We start from the raw sequence: 22,783 nt of genomic DNA, 5'->3' as shown, positions 1-22,783 counted from the left end.
TTGATGTTACAAACAACCAGATTTAAAAATGTGATGGGCTTTCATTTCTTTTTAGATTCCTTTTGGAGATACACTTACCACAAAAATGTCCTCTGTGGGAATTTGGCAACGTAGCTGATGATAGGATAAATCATTTTTAGTTTAGCAAATGCTTCACTATTATGTTATTATTATTTACTATGTCAAAAAGGAAATATAATTTTTAGCTAGCTATATGCATATGAGTCCAGCTATTGTTTGATAAAATGAGTCAAGTGGGAAAACTTCCATTTCTTTGTGATGACACATCAAATGTGTCCTTATCTCTAAAAACATTAAGGATGAAGGAGTGATAGTTTGTTTTTCCAGGTACTCTTAGAACTAATAGAACAATCTAAATTATGATATATTTATTTTGCAGGAGCCAATGAGAAAGAAATAGCCCTGATGAATGGTTTGACTGTTAATTTACATCTCCTATTGGTAAGTTTCCTATTCCACCAATGTTTAGTATACACTGTTTACAGAATCTGACATTTTTCAATCTTTAATCCATGAGCATTTGGAGGTTTACTTATTTAAAAATAAGTTGTGAGGTTGTTTTCATTTCTACCAGGAAATGCTGGACCATGACAGAATGGCTTCTTCGTAACCATGGGAGAGTTGACTCTTGCAAAGAGCTTTAGAATAATGAATAGCTCTTATATCAGAACATAAGGAATAAGAGTCACAGTGGGTAAAAAGCAAAACTGCTGCACACACACAAAACAATGATGTATGAATGGTAGCAAACAGTGAGCTTTTCAGAAAGACAGTTTTCCAATATGCTGGGCTTTAGTAGGGTGGGACTATGGATTAGTATGTCTTTGTAGGCTAATTTTGGGAGAGTAGATTAAAAAAGAATTAGAAAATAAAACTAAATTGGAGAAAAAGAACCTAGTACCTTAAATGAGTCACTGTGTTTAGGTGTTTCTTACATCCTAAGAACTTAATAATGTGTATGCCTTAGAATGTCAAATATATTATTGATTTGAAATATGGTACCTATAGTAATTGTTTGATGCTATGAAAAATTTGTATTTCATTTTTGTTTGTTTTTGTTTTTTGTTTTTGCGGTACGCGGGCCTCTCACTGCCGTGGCCTCTCCCGTTGCGGAGCACAGGCTCCGGACGCACAGGCTCAGCGTCCATGGCTCACGGGCCCAGCCGCTCCGCAGCATGTGGGATCTTCCCAGACCGGGGCACGAACCCGCGTCCCCTGCATCGGCAGGCGGACTCTCAACCACTGCGCCACCAGGGAAGCCCTGTATTTCATTTTTAAGTGAGATTTTGAAAACATGTCTACAAGACGAAGATGCACAATTAAGATATTGATATTTTATTTTGATAAAATATAGACATGATTATTAAATATGCCTGAAGGAAAGTACTTGCGGAGTATGTTAACTATGATGGTAAACAGCATAGTTTTCAGTTCAGACACCTCTGGTTTGGCTCCCAGCTAGGCTACTTAATACCTGTTTGACTTTGGACAAGGGTTTTGGCATCTCTAAATCTTAATTTTTTCCTCTGTAAAAATGAGGATAATACCTACCTCGTACATATGAAACAAGATAATATGTGAAAATTGCTTTAGCACCCTGGCCAGTGGTCAACATCTAATTATCAGTAGTAATCATCCTCATTGTTATTATTGTCAGTCAGTATTGCTTCTCCAGGAACTGTGTGGAGAAATGAAAAGGCCCCACTGAACACATGAGCTACTTCTCTCTGGTGTCTCTAGAAATGCCAAATGTTTCATTAGGGCAAAGGTACTTCTAGTTGAACCTAAAATTAGATTTCATAAAATCATAAAACTGTAGAAATCTTATGTACTAGAAACCAAATCTGCAGTGCTAGATAAACCAATATAAATAAAATATACACAGAACATGATATTTGTCTCATAATAGAGAAATTGCCATTAAACGCATTGGGAAGTTAATTTTTCAATTAACATTTAAGTAAAGTTTGAGAATGTGTTTTTATCTGAATCACATTTTCTCCCAAATTTGCTTTCCTATTGATAAATATAATGAGCAAGTATCTTCTTCCATTTTAGAATTTACTGGAAACAAGGCTAATCAGAGAAGGTACCTTTGACAGACATCTAGCTGTGTAATTAATTAATGCCTTTAAAATGCTGGAGATTATAAAATTAAAGTGTGGTATATATAAAATGAAGAAATGTCTAAGTTGTGCATTAACGCATTTCTCAATAAATCCATTTCATTGCAGTTATCGTTTTTCAAGCCTACACCCAAACGGTATAAAATTCTCCTAGAAGCTAAAGCCTTCCCTTCAGATCATGTAAGGATTCTTCAAATTATATTTATATTCTTTCTGCTCTTCCTAAAGGAGCATATCATTTGCCTGACTTGAATGTTTATTCACTAGTCTTTTCCAAGTAACCTTATAATAAAAAAGATCTGTCAAATGCTTTTGATTTATGCATTTTTTATAGATTGTAGCTTTATTTCTTTGGTTCAAGTAAAACGTGTTAAAGGAAGAAAGAATTGAATGGGAACATTGATTTATTAGTCTTTTTAAAGACATTGAGCAAACCGCTGGTCTAAATCAAGTGCAGTTATAAATGTTTTATTAATTCTTGTTGCTGTTTTATTTTATGAAATTAAATCAATACATATACCAGTACTTAACCTTTTAGGTACATAAAATAGGAATATAAACATTTATTTGTCCATTTGTTTTCATAGCACACTAACATAATTATTGATGCTTTATAATTAAAAAAATGTATTAAGGACTAAAAGAATTTTTTGTGGTTCAAGAAAAAAAATCATGCTACTTTTTCAGGAATCACAGTTGGTAAGAAATATGATTGTTCCAGACACAGACAGACACAGATTAAAGTATATTGCAGTTTCAGTGCTGTATTTCAGTTTTAGTGTTGGAGAAACTTGATTTCTGTCTTTTCTAAGTATTCTAGCCTACACCTTGTAATTTTAAGGCACTTAATTAATGCAAATTAATAACCATGATCTTACTAAAAAGGATCAAACCTCTATTTTGAAAAACTTCAGGGTTTCAAAATTTCTTGTTCCCATTTATATCTTGGGCTCTCAATGAAGGGAACTTCTTGATGCCCTTTTCTTTTACTAGCTTACTCTTTCTAGGACAAGCCACTTCTGTACTCTCTGTTGGAGCCTAGCAAATCCCCACCTGCTCACTTTGGTTATTTTGTAAATTCTGTTTTGACTTGCATTAGATGATTTACTATCTTATTCTAAAAATCTTTTGTACTCCTAAAGTCTAGATGACCCCTACATTTCCATCCATTTCTAATATTTTGTGTTTCAAAGAATGTTCAGACTGTTGCATGTAAATTATGTTAAGCAATTCTTCTCTGATATATTCTGTTTAGTCACTTTTAACCTTGACCTTGAATTTAATATAATAATATGCTTTTATTGGTATTTTATTATTTTTTTCTGAGTTATTTCAATATACTTCTGTACACTGGACTTGATTTAATAAATCATCTTTCTTTTCCAGTATGCTATTGAGTCACAGCTTCAACTTCATGGACTTAACATTGAGAAAAGTATGCGGCTTATAAAACCAAGAGAGGTATATGAGAAAGATAAATAAATATTAATCATTCTTCTATTGAGTATTGATTTTTTTTCTTCATTTTCTTCAAAAGTTTATTATCTTCATTACTTTAATGGAAGTTTCAAGAAAGTATAAAAGGCCTATACTCTGTTACTGTTAGGTCATTTTGCTTAAAATAGAGAATTAACTCAGAAGTGTATTTATTTTAATTTTTCAAGGGCTATTACAAGCAAACTATTTTCCTATTAATACCACTGGAGTCTGCCATTTTCTTCAATGGGATGGGAGGAGATGACAAATTGCATACATCATTTTCAATTTTAAATGCCATTGCCTGTGGGTGCCATTGAAATCATGTTAAAAATTAGTGATACTTGTTGAAATTGAATGATGCCTATCTTTTATGCCCCTCTTAATCTAAGGATCAAATATTTTCCTCTGAGCTTGGCCTGGGGAATAGAAAGGGATGTGGTGTAGCAGAAAAAAACTAGGCTTAGAACTTCGCTATTACTCCCCAGGGAAATCCCAGACCCACCAACATACTGGGTATGTGACTTTCTGATAGTTACTTTATATCTGAGATTCCTTTATATTTAAACAGACAACAAAGGAAATACCTAGTCAGGCTTGACCATATGTTCAAGGTCTAAAATACTGTGCACTTTACATTAATAAAGATATAAGGCTAAGTTGTACAGGTTTTGACCTATAAACCCTGCATCTTGTGTAATTTTGGCACCAAGAGATCCACACAGAATAAATTTTAGGTTTCACATATGTACGATGCTCCCAGGCTGTTAAACCAGTGTTTGAACATTTATTTCTTTCCACCCAGAACTAATTTGAGAAATTAAAGGTCTACTCTATTCACTTCTATTTGCCAACATGCAATAAATTAATGGAATAGAAAGTTCTCACAGCTTTGGAACAACATCTGTTTCATATGTTGTATATAAATTGCTTATTTCCAGCAAAAATGAGCATAGCCACTAATATATCACAAGTTTTTACTTTAAAAGTGACAAGTGGGGACTTCCCTGGTGGTCCAGTGGTTCAGAATCTGCTTTCCAATGCAAGGGACACGGGCTCGCTCCCTGGTCAGGGAACTAGGATCCCATATGATGCAGGGCAACTAAGCCCGCCCGCCACTAACTAGAGAGAAGCCCGCGCTCCATAACGATAGATCCTTCATGCCACAACGAGGATCCCGCGTGCCGCAACCAGGACCCGATGCAGCCAAATAAATAAATAAATAAATAAAATGAAATAGGGAACAAACTTACAGTTACCAATGGGGAAAGGCGGGGGAACAGGGCGGAGGGGAGGGATAAATTAGGAGTTTGGGGTTAACACACACACTACTGTATATAAGGTAGATAACCAACAAGACCTGCTGTATAGCACAGGGAAATATACTCAATATTTAAAAAATAAAAAAATAAAAAAGTAATAAAAGTGACAAGTGTTGTAGAGCTGTATGAGTTAATCATAATTTGGGGACCACTCTTTAGCATTACTGGATTAGGGCACATCAACATGAGAGAGAACCATATCTATCATTGAAAAATATATTTCTTATTTGCTTAATACTGATTCTTTAAAGAAATAAAGTATTAGTAGATATAACACTTTCCTTACTTTTTTTTGAAATTATGCTGGACAAATTGTATTAGCTTCCTCTAAGGGAAAAAAAGAGTTTGGGGTTATGATATTATTAATTTTACTCTGAATTTTTTCTTAGAATCACTGAAATCCTTCTCTTTATGTATAAAGTATGCATCACTTAGTAATTCAAAGATTTCATTGTCAATCCTATTTTTATAGATTATCATTTTGTAAACAAGTCTCAGACTATTAGCAGAAATTAGAGTATTATTATATTTGTGATACATATTATATATGCCTAATATGGGATACAGTAACTGGCAAATAGTAAGTTACCAAAAATTAAAAATAATTGAAGGAAAATTCATTAATGCCTTAATGAGTTTTCCCCACATATTAATGTAGTTAATGATGCTTTGACTTCATAATCATGTCAGATTTAGCACTGTAGAAAATACATGAAGACTTCATAAATAGATGAGAATTATCAGGATACAAATAGACTATATGTATCTAGGTGAGTTATTTTTACTCAAGTTGTTTATAAGACCAAATCTAAATTCATTCACAATTTTCAGAAAGTCACTGATCACTAGTCTTAGGTGGGGAGTTGTAGGGGAAAAGTAACTTTGATAATATTGAGTTTTATTGATATTTTCTTCATGTTTGGATCTTGATCTTTAGATTGGTGTGGAGGAGATTTTACTCTTAAACTAATAGAAAATATTGGTTAAGTTACACTCAGATGAATGATGTATACGTGCCTCTTTTTTCTGGAAAAAAGTATTAGATTGATAAGTAAAATACTAATTTCCAAGAAATTTACCTTGACATTTAAATTTTATGGACATCCTGTACTTTCTGGTATTTTATTTGATGGGAATAAGAAGGAAACAATCTGTAAGTATGTAAATAGTAAAGATTAAGTGAAAAACTGAAGACTAAAATCAAGCAGTAGGGTTTTGCAAAGATACTTTATAAACCTCTTTTTTACTATTTTATTATCATTTCTTAATAACAAAAAGATATTCAAATACATGCTCTTGCCTGATTTTTGAAGATTATTAATTTGAAAAAAAATATCTTTGATTTTTCTTATGGTAGGAAAGATCTCAAGGTGAATTTTAGATTGGGAAATGTAAAGGGACAAATTTGTTATTGTGGATATAATGTAACTTGTGCCTAACGTGACTTTAGGGGGAAGAAACACTGAGATTAGAGGATATCCTTGAAGTAATTGAGAATGAAGGTGACTCTATTGCAGTGATCCTGTTCAGTGGTCTGCATTTTTATACTGGCCAGCTCTTTAATATGCCTGCCATCACAAAAGCCGGACAAGCAAAGGTATGTACGTCATTTCCTCCTTTGCCCCTTGTCCAGAACATCACTCTATAGGAGTATTCAACTGTATTTCTAGTAAAATATCTTTGTTTGTGTCTGTGTAAAATTATTTAAAGAGTTTAAAAAAAGAGTAAGATATATATCATATATATGATATATGACATATATATGATATATGACATACAAATAATATATTAAATATATCTGAAAAAATATATATATTTTGCTTTAGGCATCTCTATTTAAACCTCTTTTTGTCACTTCTGTGGTCTTACCTCCTTATTAGCATCTGCTCTCCCAATGTCTACCTCTAATCAGCAGTATAGGTGAGCTTCCTGTAAGTGATGTCATTGGTACAGAGCTGCTCAGTCAGCAGGAAGCAGACAATACTTAGGATAGTAACTATATACTAGGACTGTTAGAAGCTCAACTCTGGTGCTTTGTCATATTATAACTCATTCTATATATAATTCATGCTCATTAACACTATGTACCTGAAAAAGGGGAGATGGAGAATAAAAGTTTATCAGTAGATGGAGTTTTACCCAGTTTACTTTAGGAAGCCATTATACTGCCTATAACGAGCAATTTTCCCTCAATACTACTGAATGACACTTACATAGTTTACTATTGTGAAAGAGTAGCTCTTTATATATAAGTGCTTGTAAGAAAGTGTTTTTAGTATTTGTTTGCCTGAAAAAAAAAAATCAGAGGAACATTAAACAGTTACAATTTGTATTTAAAATCTTTAAATAACAGTTCTATTTGATTCAGCAATCAAATCATGTATTTAAAAAGGTAACAACTGAATTATACTCTGAACATTAATAAGTTATGCGATTAATATATGTGTGATATCTAGTTAATGTACTCAGTTATTGAAGCTAATGAATGGAACTAATGAAAAAAAATTTAGCACCGTTATCAGCAGTCTCTAGGAGTTTCCAACCAAGACTTCCAACTGGTTTGATGGATAACTGTGAAAGTGGTGCATTATGAAAGATATAAAGATAATGTCTTCTTAATTTAGATATTAAATGTTAAGCACCAAAATAAAGGGAGGCCAATAAAATATCATATTTTTAAATGTTATGCAAGTAATCAGAAGTCCCTGATTGCCTTAGTATACACGCATGTCTCATTAAACTTCATAGAAATGAGGCAGGATGGTAAAGAAGAAAGATCATGGGTTTTGGAATCACTCAGTCTGAAATTCATATCTTGGCTAGGTCATTTAATTCTTACATGATCTCAAGCAAGCTAGTTACTTGACTTTTCTGAATTTCTGTTTTCAAAACTGTTAATTTGGGATAACAGGACCCAATTCATAAATGCAGTGTTGATTATGAAGAGTATAAAATATCTCTTGGATTGTACACATTCTACAGTTAAATGGTGGTTCCCTCCCTCCTTCCACTGTCCTCAACAAATATGAAGTTATAGAAAGTGGCTTAAATATAAATTTTCTTTCATTTCCCATTAAAAGCAAAATAAACTTGTTTAGTAGATGTTATATGTAATTCTTATTCTTAACTACCTTGCTTACTAAAACCATTCTCTCAGTATTTTGCACGCTTTCTTTTATGTAAAAAATATGGTAAGTGCCTACCAGGTAAAAATCTCATTGAGTTTTCAGTCAAAGAAAGGTAGGTAGGAATGAGCAGTTCTATATAAATGTAACTGCACAGGAGTGATGGATACTATGTGAGTGAAATGGCGATCTAGCAGACTTCAATTTATCCATTATCAAAATTATTTTAACATTTATACTCTTGCTAGACAATCCCCTCCATTGTCAATGGAGATTTAGAAAAATTCTTTATAATGTAGACTTACATAGCTCTCTTGGGTGGTCTATGAAGATAAAGCTGAAGAGAGAGACAAGGAGAAAATTAAAGGTGTCAATCAAGAAAGAGTTGGGAAATTCGAGGGGAAAAAAAGCCATAAAAGAGCCTCTGTTAGGAACGGCTAAGTGACATAAAAAAGACGAACGTTTCCAGAAGTATGGTTGGAACCAAAAATGATGGATTAATAAAAGTCAACAAGAGTAGATTCTGAAGTAGAAACTTCATATGAAAGGGAAGTGGGGATAGGAATTTTGAAAAATATGTTGTTAAATAAATACATGTATACCAAAAAAAGCAGAAATCATAAGTGGCTTGATAAATTATTTTGAACCCTTATAGCCATCATCCACATCAAGAAACTTCTAGAACATTTATAACACTCAGAATCCTCCTTCTCCCAAATACTGCCTATTACCTCCTCTCCTGACTTCTAACCATATATAAATATATATGGATAAAATATATACATATATAAAATATATATAAGCTTTGCCCATCTTTGAACTGTATATGAATGGATTAACATATATTCTTTTGTGTCTTGCTTATTTGCTATTATATTTGTGGGGTTCATCCATATTGTATGTAGCAGTTTTGCCTGTTTTTCTTTCCACTTCACTATATTATTATAGTGTATGAAATAGATCACAATTTATTTTTTTCCATTCTAATCAGAATAGATATTTGAGTTTCATTTCCATTTGAGGGCCATTACAATAAATTCTACTGTGAACATTCTTATAAATTTCTTTGGGTATGCCTTCATACCCATTTCTGTTAAATACATACCTAGAATTATAATCCTTGGAACATATAGTATGTATATGTTAAATCCTAATCAACAATGCCAACTTTCCAAAGGTTTGTATCAATTTGTCATATACTCCCACTAGCATGTATCAGTTTCTGTTGCTCTTCATTCTCACCAATAGCAAATCTGATTAGTTTGTAATAATAATTCATTAAAGTTTTAATGTGCACTTCTCTGACTATTGATGAGGTTGAGGATCTTTCAAATGTGTACTAGCTGTCTCAGAATCTTCTTTTATGAAATGCTTATTCAAGTGTCTTTCCCAATTTTGTATTTGGTTATCTGACTTTTTGTTGTAAGTGGTATAGAAATCGACTCTGATGGAAAGAGAAAATATAAGATTTCTAGTGATCATCTAAAGGGAAAAATAAATAAATTAATAAAAGAACAGTTGGTAGGACGGCTCTGACTCACATAATGAATTTAGAGAATGCTGAGACTTTTTTTAACTGAGGAGAAGCCCTGGGATGGTGACAAGTGTGAGAGGCCAAGGAAAATTAAGCATAAGATCAGGCTAGAGAGCCATATTATAAGGGAAGGCCAGCATGTGAAAAGAGACATCAGTTTGAAGACACACTTTTCATATTTTGTCTTAGAAGCCATCTACTTAATTTTATATTATTGGCCAACCTACCATCTTGGAGCTCTGCCTTGCTTCTATATTTATATATTTTTCATATACTATTACTTATTTCTACTAATAATTTATTTACATTCACTGAATGCTCCCCATTGTCCTTTGAATTACTAACCCTAAAGATTTTTAACCACTGCCACGACTCAGCTCTCACTGTCAAGTAAAAGCTACAGGCTACTCACACACTTGAAAATTGTTATTTATGAGCATCTGCCTATTACACATGGAAGTCCTATATGCACCTTGAGATCAGTATATTCCAGACTTGTCTCCCTCCAGAATATCCCTACTGTTTGTTTCATGCCACCATCGTTATAGACCTTTAGACTCAACTCTGACATTTTCCTGTTCTTTACCTTTTCAACCAATCACTTCTTAATTCTACCCTCAGGGTTAGTCTTTCCTTTAATATTCCTGAATCACTTATGAAGGTGTTCAGCTGCAAGAAACAAAATCCCAGAGAAAAATTAGCCAAAGATTAGGGATTTATTTTTCTCACCACAGAAGACTTGAGGCAGGAGGCTGCTAGGATGCACTCAGCAACTGAGTAGTGTTTGTGTGACATCTCCAGGGCTTTCTTATATTTTCTTCAGTCTTTTCATGTCATGGTCACAGGGAGAGTTGTCCCAAATCCAGATATCACAATTCTATTTACAGCAGAGAGAAAGACGAAGGGAGAAGTAGCAGTACAGCTTTACCTGTCCCTTTCATCCAAAGTGCAAAGTCTTTCCCAGAAAAACTTAGCAGTTTCCTGTTTATGATTCATTGCCTTCTGAAGTAGTAGTTTCAAAGAAGCATGAGTAAAGGAGTTTTTAGCTTTTATGGCCCTATATTAAAGAGAGGCTGAGAAGAGGGGTTGGGGTTAATTTACCGACAGTACTTCTTGCATTTCCCAATTACACCCCCGTGGAGCATCATTGTTTCTAATCTGTTTCCCTCTTTCCTCTTCTAGCCCTCTTTAATTTTTTTCCTTTTTTTTTCCCTTTGTTTCTTCCTCCCTCCCTCCCTCCCTTCTTTTTTTCTTTCTTCTATTTTCTTCTTTGCCTCATTTCACAAAATATTTGAAAAAAATTCATGGAAAGTTGATTAGGCTCCATAATGAAATATAAAGAGAACAAAATAAAGAGAAAATCTATATCATCTGGTGAAATGAATAGACTCCCCACAAATTATAATTTCTCAAGTTGAATTATGATAAGAAATAGGTAATTAGAAATTACTGTCAATGGAAACTCTTGGTGTATAAAGTAGACTAAGTCTTGGTAACAATTAAATAGAGCCATAAATGGCTTCACTGTGATAGATGTTTTTGTGTTGCTCATGCAGCAGTCAGGGATCAGCTTTCTCCAGTGCAATGATTCAGGTTACCAGTGGTTCAGGGTTGTATCCTATGGCTTTCATACCCTAGAGCTTCTGTCACTATTCAGCCAAAGAAATGGGATAAAGGGATTTAAAGGGGAATACTAACATCTTAAAAACATTAGCTTAACAATGAAAAAATTTATTTCCACTTATATTCCCTCGACTAACACATGGTCATTTTTGGGAAATTAAGTATATTTGTGTGCTAAAGAGGAACAGTTATTAGCCTTGCCACACCTGGAATTCAGGCGTTTTTGGTTGCTGATGGAGTAGGATACTTATTCTGAAATGCAGTATAGCATTTGCATTAATGAAATGTTTCGATAGTAGAGACAGAGACACACCTGGCCTTGAACCCACATCTTTCCATTAGTTTCTAGAATAGTTTAAATGGCTTAATTCATTTACCAATATGACTTCATTTCTCCACTTAACAAATGGGGAAGGTAATAGTGCCTACTTCATTGATTTGTTCTACTGAGAAACAAGGAACTATCCCTAAAACACTTAGTACTTAGTGCATTGTAAGTAATCAGTAAATGTTATCAATATATAAAAATATCACATTGGCATATCCAACCTACAAAAAAATAATGAATCCTTAGAAAGTGAAATATTAAGAACTTTAAACTAAAGACTCTCATTAGACACTCCTACTCTAGATTATAAAAGAAAACAATAATCTAAGCAGTATGGTTAGGACTCAATAGACTGGACTGAAAACTTTAAAGACTGGGTAATGGACTGATAAAAATTTTAATAATCTTATCCCTAAAAAAACTCAGTGCCAACTGCTTGCTTTCTACCTTCCCTCTCCAGTGCCACATAAAATGGCCTACAGCACTCTGGAATTCATGGTACCTGGCAGACAGTGGTGCCAAATAAATATTTTTGAGTGAATGAATGATTGATTCTCTTATTTATCACATGTTTTATACTATCTTGCTCTACCTTATATGGATGCTGGCATGTTAGTTTTCTTTTAGCCTACTGAAAATTGAAATGCAAATGACAGCCAAAAAGAAGACTGAATTTTGCAAACCTGTGCTTTGCTTTATTAGCTTCTACCTTGTTATGGGTCACTCTCTACTGGGTATGAGTACAAACATCTCTTAGACCTAACTATAAGTTGCCTAAATTATTAATAAATAATAATCACAATTACAGCTCAAACAATTTTAAAAACAAAATGAATTAATTCTGGATCTAGAACATTAGACGAAAGCAGAAATATGAATAAAGACATCATTATAAAAAAGAAAGACATTTTAGCTTTAATATCATTTAATAAAAACTGAGGTATCTAAATAACACTCATATATAAATGGTCACCTCACTGATCCACCCATTTACCTTCAGGGAAAGTTTAAATTATTGTTAAAAATGTCTTCAGACTTTTGTAGGAGACAAATGATTGATCAAGCCTCAAAATTCAACATTATCTTGGCTGAGCTGCTTCCAGTACTGAAGATTGGGAGTCAAGTCTCATGGACTATTACAACAGAATAATATCAGTAATATTTGCATGAGATATCAGGATTTGAGCAATCAATCAGTTAGGAAAAATCAGTACCTGATGCTTTTGTATATAACTATAATATAAACTGGCATGTTGTATGAAATTTTTATGCATAATAAATTAACCTTTTCCAAAAAGGTTTAACATTGAGATGTTCAATATTAAGTAATCTTTACTAGAAATCATACTGATACGGCCATTCTTTCATTAAAGTCACTGCCAGTTCACCAAATAGGATCTTATCATTAGCGCATAAAAAGAATCTTATCTCTATATTCTCTATAGCAGAGCGATATGCATTTTAATTTTTTATACATTCTTTCTATCAGTAAATATTTGAGTAGTAAATTATAATAACGGAATTCTAAATAAGAATGCCTAATTTAGCCTGGAGTGTCAGCCTGACCTTCTTAGGGAAGATGAGACAAGAGCCAATTCTAACATTATGAGTAGGAGTTAACTAGGTAAAATCCCCTCCAGGGTGTGGACAGTATGGTGGGGCCATTCTAGATAGTGTTAAAAAATGACAGAATTACAAGGAAGCAAATATTTCAGTATAATTTGATTGTAGAAAAGATTTTATAATTTGATAGTTAGAAAAGATATGACAAGAAATGAGTTTATAAAGCAGACAGAGGCTGAGTAAAGAAGGGCCCACTAAGCCATATTATACATCTTGAGCTTCTCTTTAGTGCCACAGGTAGCCACTAAAAGCTTTTAGACAATGGAAGAACTAGGTTTTGTTTTAATTTTAAAAAGATTTTCCCTGCCTACAGGAATGGGTAGGAATTAGATGAGTAGGCAAAAGTAAAGAGTCAGTTGCAGTCTCTATGCAAGAATTTTAAAACTCGCTATCATGATACAGTTCAAAAGATAGGGGTACCAGAGAGCAGATCCATTTCATAATACATGAAATATTTTTCTGATCTCCTAAGAGATTGTTCTTATTTAATCTTATCATCCTATTGTTATTAAAGACAGATTTTGTATAACCATCAGAAATGAAGGATCTGTACTGAGCTCTTGCTATCCCACCCAGATTTAGTTCTAGCCACAGAATCCAAGGATTAAATATATATATGTATATATATATATATATATATATATATAGAGAGAGAGAGAGAGAGAGAGAGAGAGACAGAGAGAGAGAGAGAGAGAGAGAACAGAGACAGATTGAAACAGAGACAAAGAGACAGAGAGAGAGAAGAGAAAAATGACCTAAAGTTTAGATGGAATGTCCCATTAACTATACATCATTTACTCTGGGAATAGTGAAGGATTATTCTGTTTAGAAATATAAAGTAAACTATCCTGGTTATCCAAGCAGAAGCCTGGAGTCTCTAAGTCAAAATATGTTGGTAAGGATCAGTGCCCAAGAATCTAAAAATTTTGAGCTGTCTCTAAGAAGTTTTCATCAGATGTTTTAATTTAAGCTTTTCATTAAATGGACCATGTGAGAAAGACTAAGTAGTTCTCAACAGAAGAGAAATTTGCACTCAAGATGTTTTAGAATTACAGATTTGAGAAAAGCAAGACTCTCAGTTGTCAATCAGGATTGTTGCTTTGGCAACCACTCTCATCAAAGCCATGGTGGACAATTATTTCTCCAGATCTAGCCTCATCTAAACCCAGGGTCCCCCAAGTGAAATATTATATTTATGGGTTTTTTTAGATGATATACATTTTATAAAATACTTAAGTTGTCTTAGACCCAGGCTAAAACCCATATTTTTCATGCCACTTGACCAACAAAAGGCTGATTTAAGTCTTTGTTAAGCTGAAAAATGAAAGTGTTACAACATGAAATGTACACACCCGTTTTAATTTATTCACTAATCACCATAAGAATGGAAAGGAAAAAGTGTGTCTCATGGCAATCAAGGTAGGTGGAATTTCAGAAGACCCCAGAAAAAAAAATCCCCAATAAAATGTGAGAGATTTCTCTTAATGTCCTTCTTCATGATCCCCTTCTTTAAGAAATGTTTTATTAAATTAATTTATTTTTGGCTGCGTTGGGTCTTCGTTGCTGTGTGCGGGCTTTCTCTAGTTGCGGCGAGTGGGGGCTACTCTTCATTGTGGTGCACGGGCTTCTTACTGCGGCGGCTTCTCTTGTTGTGGAGCACGGGCTCTAGGTACACGGGCTTCAGTAGTTGTGGCTCGTGGGCTGTAGAGCGCAGGCTCAGTAGCCGTGGCGCACGGGCTTAGTTGCTCCGCGGCATGTGGGATCTTCCCAGACCAGGGCTCAAATCCGTGTCCCCTGCATTGACAGGCGGATTCTTAACCACTGTGCCACCAGGGACTTCCCCCCTTCTTTAATCAGTTAAATTGTTTATGCAAACAAGATTAGGGATATCAAAGTTTAGTTCAGTTGAAGAGACAATGTTCACTTTCCTAGCAAATTAAGTAAGGTGGTAAACAAAGAAGATAACTATCACATTGTCTATAAAAAGTAGCTTTAAGGGAAGAAATTTAAGAGTGACATCTTCAGAAACTATCCCATAAGCTTCTTTGCAAGATTATCAAGTTCAGTATGTAAGTAAAACTTAATAATATAAGCAAATTTGGTTGAGAAATTGACCATTTAGATTGGCATAGTAATCACTAGTAAAATATCTTATGGAAGAGTGTACTTTCATTTCCCATCTAAATGGGGCTCTCTTTGATATACAGTACCATTCTCATGTGATGGATAAATTAAATAGTTGCTTTAACGCCACTTTATAACAAGACAGGTAGATAAAAGTAGATATGTAAAGGTTAAAAGTCACCACCCATGCAAAAAGTAACTGCCCATTGTTGGGAAGGTTGTGATTAGGCCCATGTATCCCCTATTTGATCCCTTGCTTCATGTCTTTCCCAAATTATGACCATCATTCTTCTACCATTTGTAGAATAGAGTCAAAACCACTTCAGGGCTTCCCTGGTGGCGCAGTAGTTGAGAGTCCGCCTGCCGATGCAGGGGAAACGGGTTCGTGCTCCGGTCCGGGAAGATCCCACATGCTGCAGAGCGGCTGGGCCCGTGAGCCATGGCCACTGAGCCTGCGCGTCCGGAGCCTGTGCTCCGCAACGGGAGAGGCCACATCAGTGAGAGGCCCGCGTACCGCAAAAAAGAAACAAAAAACACTTCAGTCTTTTATGATTATGCATATACCTAAGTTATCAGTATCGTATTTTCCTCTGCTCTCCTTCACATACTAATAGTTAAACTAAACCAAATGTGTTGAATGTTTTCTGTCCGGATGTCATACTTTCAGTCTCCAGGCCTTTTTTCTTAGCTTTCCCTCTTCCTAGAATTCCCACATATGAAGATTCTGTTCCTCCAGCTTAGCTCAACCACTACCTGCTTCACAGGTTATGATCTGTCCTAGAGAATTGCTTTGTTTAACCCTCTTTGTATATGCAAACATCATACATTAAACATTTTTTTAATCACATGCCAATAATGACAGATCAAGAGATTTCATATAAAAACTCCTAGTTTCAAATTACAGGTTTGGCAACACTAGACCATCTTTCTTGTACGATAACAAGTGGCAAGCCTGAATCATAGCTCTGCCCATTGGATGGGACTTCGGTTCTTCAACACAACTGCCATGTCTACCTACTGATCTCAGCACTGAAGCAGAATGACAGCTGGTGTATATATTTCTGCTTACATTGCAGCATTCTTACCAAAAACGGTAAAGTGGAGTATTTCTTATAGGCCCAACTCATATATTTCTTGACTAACTCCTGTAGAAACATGAGGGGGTGATCCTTCACCTTCATCATAAAATTTTTCTTGCTCCTCTGTGTCAGGCTAAATCTGTCTTCCTGCTGTATTTCCATAGCATGACAGAAAATGTATTATTGGTCCTCTTTTGCAGTATCTTGTAATTATTTCTATGCCTATCTTAACTATGAAATTTAGGAAGCTTTTGTCAATAGTGTGTTCAATGACTGATTGAGGGTGGACCCTACAAACTTCACAGGCTTATACTAGTGCTTTACACATACATAGTCATTTATCATTAAGTGCATACCTGTTTGGCCAGTGAATGGATAAATGTGTGTTATCAGCAAGAATGGATTAGGCTGATTTTATGGATCACACATTGCATAAAAGACATAACTATGCTCCCATTTAATTAGAATCAGAAAATTCTGAAGAATTACTTATAATGGTCAATTGCTCTAAAAATCAAAATACTTGTAAAATTTGAGTTCTTTTTCAAACTCCATTTCTACTCTTTGACACACTTAGGGCATGCAGACTGCTCCATTAAGTTATTAAATATTAAATGAACTAAATTAAGCTTGAAAAATTACCTTGAGCTATTTTTCCCATCTTGAGTATCTGAAATAAATCAAACAAACTATATTTTGTGTGAGATCCTTGCCAGCTGGAGAAAGACTCCAGAAGAGAACAGTGTTACTTGATTTGTTTTATTTTTCTTCTTTGGTTTTGTACTTACTTCTGACCATAAACAGAGGAGACAATTGCTGTTTTTTCCTGGTAAAAGAAACAGCTGAAATTTACTCTTGAAAGCACACTCTATTAGATAGTAAGACATTTCTACCTGTAAATTACACAACACTTTAGGGTCTCAAGGTTTTTTTTTTTTTTTTTTTTTTTTGCTTTTCCTCTCTCTCAAATCCTTTACTCTTTCTCCCCATGTAGCTCTTAGCTCTTAGCTCTGTCTCAAACCTTCTTAACTGATACCTCCCTCCTTAAATTTCATTAGCAAAATGCTCCTAACACTCCCCACTTTCTACTTCTCATCTCTGGATTTGCCAGTCCCATCAATATTTACTTTTAAAAAGCCAGGCTAAAAGGATGAATCTAGTTTCTGCAATAGTGCTTTGTACAAATGTGAATAATACTAGGTGCTGATGATGACCTACTGTGCTTCAGGCACTTGGCATGTAGTATTTACAATATTCTCAGCTACCCTAATAGGGAGCTTTTCCCATGGCTCAGTTGAGGAAACTGAGTCCAAGAGAAGTTAAGCAGTTGCTCAAGCTGACTTAGCCAGCCAGTAAAGGTTAGACTTGGAGTCTGGCGCCGATACCATACCTCTCTTTCCACTATATTTTCTCCTTTTTTATTTGTAAACTGATTGTGTAAGGGCAAAGAGGTCTCAACATTTGGAAAGTCAAAGAAAATACATATAGCCCTCTTTCTTGGTTATTTTTCTCCATGGGAGCCTGAAACCTTTGTCTTTATGGTTGATATAACTGTCTCTTCAGCTTAGAGAATATTGAAAACCACAATTTTTACTTTGCCCCTAGATGTCAAGTATAAGGAACAGAATTATTGCTGAATAAGATTCTATTCAGTGCCAGCATTCAATAGTGGCCCAACTCGGAACCTCTAACTGACTCTTCCCAACCGCTCTTTTTCAGAGATGCCCCAAGACACTGGTGGGTCTCCTTCTGATGGTTCTCTTAGGTAGTTCTATTGGCAATAGCTCCCACCAATGATTGTCCCATTGTCATTCCTGTTAGCAGCTCTTCAGGGCCTTTAGATGTATTTGCAGGTGCCCTCCCTCTAATTAAGAGCTTACAAACTCCTATATGACTGGGAAGCTAATCTACATGACAATAGGGAGAATTTCAACAGGAAGTCCACTGAACCTTCTAATGGTAGCTGAGTTGCAGAGTATTCTCAAGAAATTTCATTGTTTCACAGGTATATTGACCCCTCACTTAATATCAGTTTCCAGGATTTAAGAGGGGGAGAGAGAGAGAGACAGAGAGAGCGAGGGAGACAGAGAGAGAATAGATTAAGAAAAACCCCACTGTGTCTGCCTTTAAAGAATCATATGGGACATAGAGACATATATATAGAAAACTGCTTTAGACTGTATTAATGCTCGACAAGGGTAAAAACAAATCCATGAAAATGTCTTAGAAAATCAATCCAGTCTAATACCACAAAAAACAGAGTTATATATGCTCCAATTCATTTTACCTTACGATTGGGTCAAAACCACATATTGCAAATTCAAGAGGAAGTCAGATAGTGTGGGGAAAATTTCCCACTCAAGTTCGGAAGCTATCATTTTCCTCCAGGCATCTGTTCACAGAACTAGGGGACATAGCTATTAGGACATAGCTAGTATTCCAGACTCTGGTTGCCAGTGTTCCCCATGGGCTACGTGGCCTGCTGTGTAAGTTCCACAGCTAAAACACTTCTGGAATTTAAACAAAGGGCAACTTGAGTTATACATTAATTTCAAAAAAAACATTCAGGTTCCATTTCCTGTGACATAAACAGAGCCCAGAAAGGCCTCCAAAAATGCACTAGGTTGGCCATCTTCAGCACCTGAGTAGAGTTCTACCACCCCATTCAGGACTCCAAGGTTTCCATCCAAAGACAAGCTCCTTAGTTTTCCTGTGTCCATCATCTTCTTCCCAAATTTCCACCCCGTCACTTTACTTTTCCAACAGGATACTTCCTTCATATTTTCTTTTGGGTAACTATAAGTTACTATACTTTCTGAAAATATGGAAGTATGGCTTGATATAAGTGGGTAATAAAACCCTAATACTGTATTAGTCTAATTTGCACAGGTTGACAAATAAATGAATATTTCAGAATTGATTCTACTTTCACTTTTTAGCTTACCCTTGAATCCAAACCAGAGTTTTTAAGTCACTGAGTGAAAGCATTCATTCTGATTTCATTTTGATTTCAAGTTAAAGGTACTCGTTTTTAATTTAATTAATTCCCTGATATCTATGCACAACCTTTGTCATGAAAGACTCTTTCTTGATTCAAAACTCTCTCTTATTCGATATCTTATCTTTTTCCAAATTAAGCTCTCTGGAAACCGAGAAGTATAGTCATGGCTCCCCAAATCCCTAGCAATAGCCCACATGAGAGGCACAGAACAATGTTCACTTTATCACGGCTTGTTGTCTCTGCTGTATATACATTTTGGCATAAATACCATCAATCAATAGCTCTAGGACAATGGGGGAGCTTTCTTACTCAAATTATCATGTAGACTAAGGGTTATTTGTGATACCATCCTTCTCTGTACATTTGCATTTTAAAATAATATTTTGATAGAAGATACATTTGAAATTATTAGACCTTAACCTTGGAGTAATTCATCATATGTCTCGGGTAGAATCTTGTCTACCCTCCCAATTTTTCCTCTTTCTGTTCGTGTTTGCTGCTGAACTTAATATGAACATTTAGAATTATCAAGTCACTAGCTTCCTGGATGGAATACTGTGTGTATTTTTTTTCTCCTGCAGTACATATGCTGATTACTTATGTTTTTCTGGTATCATATATTATCTATAAGAGCCTCAGGACTAAAATAACTTTGAGTAGCATTCAGGTTCTGCCTTACAGAAAATTTTAAGTTTTGGTTCTGGTTGCCAAGCTACTTGATTTCTAAAATATTCCCTGCAGTTCCACTTGGAAGATTGTGTTTTGTCCCTTTTAACTTGTGAAAGTTCATTCTCATTTTGTATTGCTTTATGCTTTAATAGTGAGGAACAGTTACTCCCATAAAACTATTGATATAAATAAGTGAAGGCTTAACATAGTATTTCAAAAAACAGTAGACAGCTGTATTAAATAATTTGGGGAAGGAAACTGTAATACAAATTACATATTGACTTTAAGTGCAGAGTAAACACAGTATTAAGAAATAATGCATAGTTCCTGCTTATAACCAGAGTTGGATGAAAAGAAAAAAAAAAAAGTGAGAAGGATATTTGAAGACCACAATAAATTTTAGGATGAAAGGAAAGACTTTCACAATAAAAATTCACTCTGAAATGATATACTATGTTTACAGAGATGGTAGAGAGATCTCTTACAGAGATCTTTACTAGATATTACTTTTTTTTCTTTTAACTTAGCATCTGTGGATTTTTTTGAATCATAGCACTTGAATGAATTTTACAAATTTTAGTGCTTCAAGACTATGGCAAGAAACCCTACCACCTTTCATGTGCTTCTTGTTCATTTTCACCCTCCCCAATACAAGTCAACAACACCTCCCTAACTGTGAGCTTCCTTGGGAAATCCCAGTATCAAAGCTAACTAGCCAACCTGTTGTTATTAATCCATCATTTGTCCATATCATCTATGTAGAGTTGAACAACCACACACACATACACACACACTCCTATCATTTTTAAAAATTTTTGTTCACTGTCCTCAAATTTTCCCATCAGTTTTTCTATTTAAGGTAATATTGTTCAAATTTATAGCAATGTACTTCTTCAGTTGTTTCCTGTGACTTTAGATCAAAACAGGAGTGATATTTAGAATACATAAAGATCTCTTTAGTATGGTGTGGAAACTGTAGTTCCCATAAACAGCCACGAGAGAAGTCACACTCCTATTACTAGTATCCAATTACTAGCCTTGAAGGGACTTGTAGGCCCCTGTAATTTACCCACCATGATGCTAATGCCACTGCCAAGGGCATCCACTGAAGTCTGGACATGCACCCAGCTGGTATGTATGAATGACCACAGGCTGTGTGACAGGCATCTCTTGCAGGTACCTCCTAAGTAACCTGGGCGCTTACTCAACTGGCTCAAAGACAAAGGCTACTTACCTATCTTAAGTATTTTATTATTTTAACAATTATTTGAACACACAAATGCATACAAGCTGACTTTCAGTTCTGTGTATAGCTACAAATATATAATTAACCCTTTTCCCACCAAATTTGCTACTTATTGATGGTCTTCATAATTTATAGGATTTTTTTTTTTTGGTGAAGAAAGAACAAACTAATAATATCTGTCTAAAGCCAATCTGTTATAGAATAAATCAATAAAGTTATCAGGACTTTAATGCTACAAGGGATAAAATTAAACTGTACTATTCCATATTTCATTTTAATTAATAAACAAATAATAAACTAAATTTGAGAGACAGTGATCTAGCTCTTTACCTGGAAATCTCAGCACAGACCCTGTGTATTATTCCACTGGTTAGAAAAATTTTTAGTATTGTGCTAGTAAAGATGGCAAAGACAAAAAGTCATGATATTCCTTGTTTTATTGAAAGGGATTTTAAATATATTTTAAACTACTTTTGACTGTCCAAGAAACTTCATTTTAAAATATGCCAAGCCTGAATAAATGGTTTATGCAATAAAATTGAAACAGAAATAAAGGATATCAAATAATATTTTAACATTTAGCTTCAGTTTACAGAATATTTATTGACAATTGTATGACTTTGTTTTTTTACTTATTCAACAATTGAATTATTTGAGTTCATATTATATAAAAATAGAAGACAGTTTAAGATTGGAAAATTGCTACAAGAGATTTATGCAACCAGGGCTGTAAGATGAGAGAAGCAAGAGGGTTTGGCAAAGGTATCTTCCTATGGAAGTTATCTTGTGATCAAAATTTGAGCTACCCAGGCAAATGAGGAGGGAAAGAATACCCCAGAGACAGAGAACAGTTTATGCGAATAAATGAAAGTACGTGTAGGGCACCCGGGACAGGAAAGCTGGAAAGAACCAGATCATAAAGGTCTTTAAAAGCCATACCAAGGAAAATGAGTTACATTCTCAAGTTAATGGGGAGATCTTTGAAGGGACACAGGAAGTCTTATAACCAAATGTATGATTTAGAAAGTTCATTGGAAGAAGGCAGGCTGGAAGTAGTCCGAATGGTTAGAAGACTACTGCCATAGTTTGGGGACTGACTGTAAAGCCAGGTGACACGGTGGCTGAACATCGCTGCTGTCCTTGTATCAATGAGAGTCTGAGCAATTGTGGGTAATTTTAATAAAAATCTGTTGAAAAATATTTGATTTCTATTTTTAAAATTACATAAAGTATGCACTCAAGAGTGAGGTCTGTTTTCACACATTCATATTGTTTTACCTACTCTTATTCGTAAAATAATGAAAATGTTAACTGTATGGCTATACAGAGGTTTTGGAGAACTATTAGTTTTTTCTTTATTTTTAAGATGCTGCCATCTAGTGAAACTTTTGTAAAATTGCTTTGTGATGATCTCATGCAAGTTTGTATCTTACGGTCATTTCCTAAAAACAGTCACATTTTAATAATTTATGTTCTCTGCCACCCA

General features: G+C 34.7%; 1 protein-coding gene across 2 annotated transcripts in view; it reads left to right on the top strand.

Moving 5' to 3' along the window:
- The window catches only part of KYNU (kynureninase), a 90,611-nt gene that overhangs the window by 30,872 nt on the left and 36,956 nt on the right, over positions 1–22,783 (top strand). For both annotated transcript variants that reach the window (XM_082658332.1, XM_082658331.1), the window contains 4 exons: positions 401–462; positions 2,256–2,327; positions 3,534–3,608; positions 6,396–6,542. In XM_082658332.1, the coding sequence (XP_082514458.1) occupies positions 401–462; positions 2,256–2,327; positions 3,534–3,608; positions 6,396–6,542 (356 nt within the window). The remainder of the gene's footprint in view (positions 1–400; positions 463–2,255; positions 2,328–3,533; positions 3,609–6,395; positions 6,543–22,783) is intronic.

This window comes from Grampus griseus (genome assembly GCF_964374135.1).
Source record: "Grampus griseus genome assembly, chromosome: 7".
Taxonomy (NCBI): domain Eukaryota; kingdom Metazoa; phylum Chordata; class Mammalia; order Artiodactyla; family Delphinidae; genus Grampus; species Grampus griseus.
This window is presented reverse-complemented; position numbering and strand designations above follow the sequence as displayed.